This window comes from Plectropomus leopardus, chromosome 12, assembly GCF_008729295.1.
Source record: "Plectropomus leopardus isolate mb chromosome 12, YSFRI_Pleo_2.0, whole genome shotgun sequence".
In the NCBI taxonomy this organism is placed as follows: domain Eukaryota; kingdom Metazoa; phylum Chordata; class Actinopteri; order Perciformes; family Serranidae; genus Plectropomus; species Plectropomus leopardus.
In genome coordinates, this window is record NC_056474.1 from 19,194,404 (window position 1) to 19,202,662 (window position 8,259).

Genomic DNA, 8,259 nt, shown 5'->3' on the forward strand with positions numbered 1-8,259 from the left:
GAGTCAGTAAAGAGGCTGAATCCCCAACTCATGCAGTTGATCTTCTTGCATGCTGAGAGACGAGCACTGTAGCTCTTTCTTTATCTTTATTTCAACCTTTTCGGAAGGACAATATTCAGCCTAAATGGAGATCTCATGGAATACTGTTATTATTGTTTTTCACTGACTTGATCTGATTGGAACAAGACTTTTTTTTGTTGGTTTGTCCTCAGAGGAGCCGTCACAATGGAGGCTATGAAGCCCAAGTTGAAAGTGCTAAAAAAGCGTCGCTCCAGCCTTTTTGCGACCATAAAACGGGAAATGAGCTTTACGCAAAGCATTGAGGAGCAGGAGGGTGAGTTTCCATTTTCACAGGACAGCTCTGTGAAAGCATGGACATCTATGGACAACCTTGACACACCTGATGAGAAGAAAGGTGCAAGAAAAGATCAGAAAAAACACCCACCAAACCCAAGGAAATCAAACATTGTCAATCTCAACATAGGCGGAAAGGTGTTTCACATCCCGAAGCATTTGGTCCTCAAACACCCAAAAACCAGGATTGGAGTCCTTGCCCTTTGTGACGACCCAGTCAAGCGTCTGACGCTCTGTGACGATTACAATGTTCATAATGACGAATTCTTTTTTGACAGGGACCCCATGTTTTTCCACTACATCTTCCACTTTTATTGCAGTAATGTCTTGTGGGTGATGGACAGTCTCTGCCCTGTCAACTTTGAAGAGGAGATGTCATTCTGGGGATTGAAACTGAAGGACACTCCAAGGTGTGCTATTAATACTCACTATTTGTGTATAGCTTGATATGTAGCCGTTTGTGTATTTTTAAGTATGACAGCTCAATAAATGATCTCCTTCTCTTAGGTGCTGCCGCATTCTGTTTGAGGAGAAAGTGGACGACATCAGAGACCAGCTGAAGGTTAACCAGGAGTTGCTTGATGAGATTAAGCCTCACCAGGATGACGAGGGATACAAGAGCATGTTTCTTGGAGACTTCCGTAAGATCCTCTGGGACCTGATGGAGAATCCTTACTCCTCACTAGGAGCCAAATCTTTTGCTGTGTTTTCCAGTCTCTTTGTGCTTATCTCTATCGTTGCCATGACACTGAATACAGTAAAAGAACTCAGGCAGTACAAACTTGCTGGCAAAACCTACATGGAGTGGATAGAGATTTCCTCCATCCTTTTCTTCACCTTAGAATACTTTTTGCGGTTACTCACCACATCCGACATCAAACATTTTGTGAAGAGTGCCCTCAACTTTGTTGATGTGGTTGCTGTGATGCCCTACTTTCTCCAGATCATTTTTGAGACATTTGTTATGGATTCCGAAGACATGGGTGCAAAGGAGGATTTGAAGGCCATGGCGAGGGTCAGTAAAGTCAGCAAGGTGCTCAAGGTTGTCAAGCTGATGCGCATCTTTCGTATCTTGAAGCTTGCCCGTCACTCCACAGGCATGAGGGCGTTTGGTTTCACCATCCGACAGTGCTCTGAACAGGTATGAAGGAGTATCAAACAAGACAAATACACAAAAAAGCATTTAAATGAAGGGACATGCATAAATAATACAAGTAACTCATACATGAGCTAGGGTTAAAGCAGTTATAATTAGAATATTAACAGTGGATCACATGACTTGTGTTTCATTGTCTATGAAACTGGTTACTCATGGAAGATCATGCAGAACTTGTGGGCAGGTGCATTGGAGAAAATTGTCAATAGATGAGGAAAAGAGAGAATTCCTACACACTGTCCTATTACAAGTAAAGAATGATGACTGAAATGTTTACTTTATAAAGGTTTTTTGTAAGTAATACAACAGTGTGTGGGGATTCTTTAATTTAAAATACATAAAATTACAAAAATGATAGTATACAGTGTAGTTTGAGGCAGGGGTTAAAATTTTACAATGTTTTAAGGAACACTAAGTGAATAAATTGACAACACAAAGTGATAAAATGACAACATGAATGTAGCTGTGATAAAAGTGATGAATCCAGACAAAATAAATACCCATTTTAGTGCCTTTCAGTTCATTTTTTTTTGTTTTCAGGCATGCAAATGTACTGTTTTGGAGCTTTTATCAGAGTTGTTAATAGCAGCAGCAGGCAGCTGTTTTCAGCTTTGCGCTGCCTGCTCAGCACCAAACCTGCAGAGTAGACAGACAGCTGATAGAGTAAGCTGCTATAGCTGGTAAACATAGTGGAGCATTTAGCAGCTAAAGAGGCAGATATTTACCTTTTGTGTGTGTGGTGATGTATTAACCTGCTAAGACACTGCAGTTTCCCTGATTTGTTTGATTTTTTAAAAAAAAATTCTGCTTATTTTGCTGTGTTCGGGAAACCCAATCACTAGAATAAATGTTGGCATTGTTTGTTTCTGCCAACCATGGATATGTTACATTTATTATGTAGCAGATAAGTTAAAACTTTATGTGCTGTGGTTAATGTGTGGTATGGTTAGGCTCAAAAACCACCTGGTTGTGGTGAGGAAAACAACATGTTTCGGCTTAAAATACCCGCTTTGGCACAATCCCGACTGAAAATGCCACTGATGTCTCTGCAAAAAACAAGTGCTGGAAATACTTCATGTCCTTAAAAAAAACCAACAACCACATTTGGTTGCTAAAAAGCTGCTGAAAACACATCTGTATTTAGCTTCTTTTTGGTCCGAAGAGTGGTCTTTAGTGGTCCGCACCTTGGCAGATGTCTTGGCCAGGTGTCACACACCATCCCCTCCACTTTTCAAAAACAAAGTCAGGTCATAAGCTGCGTCACTTGGCAATGTAGTATGTCGTATGAAACACACAGTTCTAACATATCTGCGGCTTGAAAAAAGGTACCATGCCCTCATTTTCTTCTGGTGACTGCAGTCCCCAGCCAACAGCAGCATGCAGATTTTTATAAAAAGGCAGCAACCATGTGCCAGACTGTAAGCAGCATCCAAGAGGAAGCTACGAAAATCATGGACACAGCGACAAAATACGCAAATATATCGAAGCGAAATGCTAAGTGGAGAACACCTGTGGTTTACTGTAACTTTCGCTGGCAATACTGTTTACAAACATAAGTGACAGTTCCTGCACAGTTTAGCTTTAACAGCAAGCATAATTTGTTTTTTAATCAGTAATTTATGAAGCCCTGTAAGAAACTTAGCACTGTTCCCCCTCAGTGCTGCCACCTGTCATGAGACAGATCTTATACATGTGACACCAGGTTCTCCTGTGTAGAAAAGCTTTATCTGAACATGCACATCATTTCATTCTTGGCTCAGAGGTTCTTGGTAACTAATATATATTAGCCATGCATGTTTTAAGTACTGTATTATGCCATAAATGTACATTTGATGGTAAAACACAATAGGTTTTGTGGGTGACTCGTGATAAAGCCTTAAATTGTCATGTGACTTGATGGTTGGTCCCTAATGTATGAATATATAGATTTTCAAAGATGAATGGGCACTGCTGTTGACATGTTCTCTTCTGTCTTTATTTAGGTGTGCTGTCTGTTCCTGTTCATTGCCATGGGTATCTTCACTTTCTCTGCTCTGATGCACTCTGTAGAGGTGGATCAGCCTGGGACACCTTTCAGCAGCATACCAGACGCCTGGTGGTGGGCTGCGGTGAGTAGGATGAACATATACATATATTGTTCTTTTCTTCTTTCTTCTTCTTTTATTTTTTTTTACCAGACTGCATTAGACTTTGGGCTTTATTTTAGTCCTGAAATATATTCATATTTGTGCTTTCTTTTTTGTTCCGATCATGCTTTTTATTGTTTCTATAAGAAAAAACAGTGTCCACAACAACCTAAACCAACAAATTGAGTTACATGTACATATGGTGACAGATAACAAGATGGTATAAGTATATCAAAGAACAAATTATTCATAATAAAATAAAATAACTTAATGAATGAACAAGATACATTCACAAGATCCCAGCATCTACATATATCACTGTGATCCCACCCTCGCATTTGTTCACCTGCGAAAGGATAGATATAGTGTACATACTGTTTGTATTTGGCCACTTTAAGGCACATTTATCAAAGCACTACAAAAAAAAATCAATACATTTACTAAATACATTTTCTAAAAATACAGTAAAAATTATAATAGTTTAAAAAGTATAGATACAAAAATAGATATATTATGAAATAAAAATGGATAACAGAGAAAAGAATCACAAGGAAGAAAACAATACAAGTTTAATTAAATATCATAAAAAGCCAATATGAAGTAAATAATGGTTGCATCAAACTACTCAGGAGACAACATTTGTATTTGCTCCCACCTCTTAATCCCGGACATATAACAACTGTCTGAACTGCTGGGTTGTGACTATGTTTTGGTGTCAAGATATGTAGCAGTGCCTTTATGTGACTTCTCTCGACTATACATAAATGGTGTAAAGTTAGTTAGTTTTCCCCTTTCTCACTATTTACTAGCAGAAGCATCATGAATCATCATATTCATATGGCACCAGGAGAAACCTGAATTACCATTAATGGAACAAAGAATGGTGCACAACATTCAGAGGATTCAGCGCGCTCTTATGACTGCCTCTAAGACTCTTCTGGAGCCATTATCTCAGTTATGAACCTATAAGCTCTTCCTCTTGACTGTGCTGAAGAGATAGAGACGCTCACTAGGGGATGTGTCACTATGAGCCAGCAGTGTGGTTGATTTCAGTTCTCAAGGATTAGGCCAACCCTGATTTGTATTTCCTGACTAATCAGACCAAGCCAAAAGTTCACAGTGCAAGACAGAGACATGTTCTGTGCTATTTTTGTCTCTTCACCAACCAATGAACCCATGATGATTTTGTAGTGAACTGGCTGGCTTGAGGTTAAGCACCAACTGCTGCTTTGCCCTTTGACAAAAACGGCGATAAATTCTTACCTTCACTGGCCAGCAGATCTCTTAATAATAAGATGGTAGCCAAATGTGTTCACTCCCGCATTTAAATTATTTCTGAGGTGAACTGTGTTCACTCTTGGTAATTATAGCCCCTCTGCTTACGAACATCAGTTTAATATTGTGAGTGACATATGTGGCAAAGCGTTTGATGTTACACTGTAAAAACAGAACTTGTTGTCTTTACATTTCTTTTTGTGTATGTGGTAAACAAACAAGACATAATGTGTTAAGCTAAGATGAGATAACTGACTACTTTAGCGCCAAAGGGCAAAGAGTGTGAATAAGCATATTTCCTAAAAGGCATATTCCCTTAATTTTTGGTTGGGTGATGGTGATTTGACAAACTACGGGATAAATTTTTTTTGGGACAAAACAAATTCTTACAGCCAAAGAAATATCATGAAACTACAGTTACCCTTTCAGTAAACATATTGGGTCAGACACATTTGGCAAACATTTGGTTAGACCATGTCATTTTAGAACAACAGGCATGCATGGATTATTGATTGTGCCTACTGGGCACCGGCCCAGGGGACAAAGTTTAAGGGCCCCTCTAGCCTTCACCTGCAAAATGTCACTCAAATTAACACTGCTGACCAGGCAGATATCTCATTATCTGCCCATAATGATAGGATGCTGTATATGTAGCTAATTAGTTTTAAAAACAAGTGGGCGGTGTGCAGGAATCCATATTCAAAGGCTCCACCTCCACTTTGCATTCTGCTTCTGCTCATAGCTTAATTTTACCTGGCAAACTACAGTAAGAAATAAGATATATTTCTTCTGACATTGCTTTGTTACGCAGCAAATTGTTACAGCATCCTCAAATTTGACTTGCTTCGTTTCACTGTCTGTAGTGTACTCGTGCATCAGCCTGGTTGTGTGTGTTTCATGCACTCTGGTTTAGGGACATTAGGTTTTATTTATCTGGTGGCAGCTGTTAACTTATATGTGTCTAATCCCCTCTAATACGGTTTTATGCGTCTCATTTGTGGCCAGACACAGTGATTGCATTCCAGAGATGGAAAGTGTTGCAGTGCATTCTTGGAGGTTTAGTTGATCCTGCTTATTCTCAACTTTGCAACACGCCAACAACTGATCTGTACAAGAAACACTTTAATTATTAGACTCAACGAGCCTTGGCTGAGGCGTGTTTTCGGGGCAGACTGAAAGGATGAGCCCTCCATCTTTGGAGCAATTAAAGAAAATCCCAATATTTTATTTTCCTGCTATGCCCTAAATGTCATCATGTTGAATTAAAAAAAAGAAGAAGAAAAGAATTAGATTTAAAAGAAAAAAAAAAGTGTTGAGCATGGGGTCACTTTTGTATTTTCTTATTTAAATAGTAAAGCAGAGTACAGATCCTGCATGTAAGCTGATTTTTTTCTTTTCTTCCTACAGGTGAGCATTTCCACTGTGGGCTATGGAGATGTCGTCCCTATCTCATATCTTGGCCGTTGTGTAGCATTTGGCTGCATCTCTTTTGGCATCATCCTCAATGGCATGCCCATCTCCATCCTTTTCAACAAGTTCTCTGACTATTACGCCAAACTGAAGGAGCAGGAATACACATATTCAAACACAGAGCGTACCTTCCAGCTCAGGAAACGTCTGAGGCGCAAGTTTGAAAACTGCTTCGAACCACCAGAGGAGTTCGACGACGAGATATACTATCGGCCAAGCGGAAGGCAAATCCACGAGAGCGATGATTTATCATCTCACTAGTTACAAATTCACGTACCTTAAATGGCCTTATCACCCATGGATCTAGAAATTGTAAGACTATGTGAAGATAAACAGTCTCGGGCAGGAGGGGAACAGAGGCAGCAGCAAGTGGAGATAAGCTGTAAGCTTCAGCTTTACAGTAGGTGCTGTTTGCACGCTATGGGGGATGATTCCTCTGTCAAATGGTCGAGATGCTCCTGCTGGACGGCTTGTCGCTATAAGAATAGCTTACATCCGCAACTAATTCCGACTAAACTGACATAGATGTGTGACACAATTAGCTCAAGTAGCCACGTTACTAACAAAGCAGTCATACTTAACTCACTTTACCAGGAATGTGATACTTGTGAAGAACTTTTCTCATTGGAAGTGCTATTAATGAACTATTTTGGACGACTACATGGTCTCTTACACTGTACTTAACATTTTTGATAGTCTGCACAACATACATAACAGAGTGCTGCAGGAGTGAGTCCTAAAAACCCAGAAAAGAGTTTTAACACTTCTGGTTCCCTTGTCTCAAAGTCAGTGGGTTTTTGGTCAGAATGCCTGAAATAATAAAATCCAGATTAGACAGCATTTCTGAGAGTATCAAGCCTCAGTATTGCCATATTTTCAAGTGAAACACGATAGGCAGTTGTGATATAACATTAGGAGGAATTTGATTTGATTGTTGAAAAGTAGGCGTGTCGTAACAGCGAGACCCCGACTGTGTAACGCTAACTGGATAGTTGCATCCGTCAGGGAGAGAGAGAGAGAGAGACGAAATCTATTCTATGCTCTCAATGTAAGGTTAGTAAGTTAGTAAGTAAATAAATTCTTGCCAGAGGGCTGTAACCACAATATTTTGGAAAAATAATTACAGATGTAGCATAATGTTGCTAACTAGCTAACTAATGAATTTTAACTCTGTGTGGCTAAAAGTTGCAGATTGATTGATGGGTGGATGTCTTGATTTTATTGGCTGAAATTGGTTGGTACAAGCTTACATAACACATCATATGCATAATTGGATTTTGATATAAGAATATGAAGAAATATATTTTTTGTTGTTTTTTTGTCATATATTGCCACATGTGATTTAAAGGGGTTAAAAAGGTATTTGCCATTTCATCTCATCTATAAGAGATTGTTTTGTTCTGTGACATAAAATATGTCGGTTAATACCCTGCATTTAGAAGCTTTAATGTGTCTTATAAATAGCAGTTGCTAACAAGTGGCTAAATGGGACTACAGAGGCTGCCAGGGACTTTAAAGGTCATCACATCGAACAAAAAGTTTAGTGGCGGTGACTTTGAAGTCATGCAATAGTTGTATAGTTTGTCAATAGCCTAACGTTAGCTTTTTACTCCCAGCAATTGTATTTACACTTCAAAACTCATAAAAGTGGTTATCATTTCTGAAGATTATCTGGTTGAACAAACTTTATCAGTATCATGAACCTTAGTTTGCCGCAGATCTCATTTTCTGAAATAATTCAGCATCCGATGGAAAAATCCCATTGGCTTTTTGTCAAGGGAAGCAGGAGAGCGCTAACCTCCAGGTTGGCCCACAAAAAAAAGAAAAAGAAAGAGAAAAGTCATCCCTGCAGTACTCTATAACTCTGATTTGAATACC

The 8,259-nt window shown here is 39.2% G+C and overlaps 1 protein-coding gene across 1 annotated transcript; it reads left to right on the forward strand.

Moving 5' to 3' along the window:
• Nucleotides 1-225: 225 nt before the first annotated feature.
• Nucleotides 226-6,642, forward strand: si:rp71-39b20.4 (potassium voltage-gated channel subfamily V member 2). Its single transcript, XM_042496953.1, has 4 exons — nucleotides 226-764; nucleotides 862-1,495; nucleotides 3,493-3,618; nucleotides 6,319-6,642. The coding sequence occupies exons 1-4, from the start codon at nucleotides 226-228 to the stop codon at nucleotides 6,640-6,642; spliced, it is 1,623 nt and encodes a 540-aa protein (XP_042352887.1).
• Nucleotides 6,643-8,259: the final 1,617 nt, after the last annotated feature.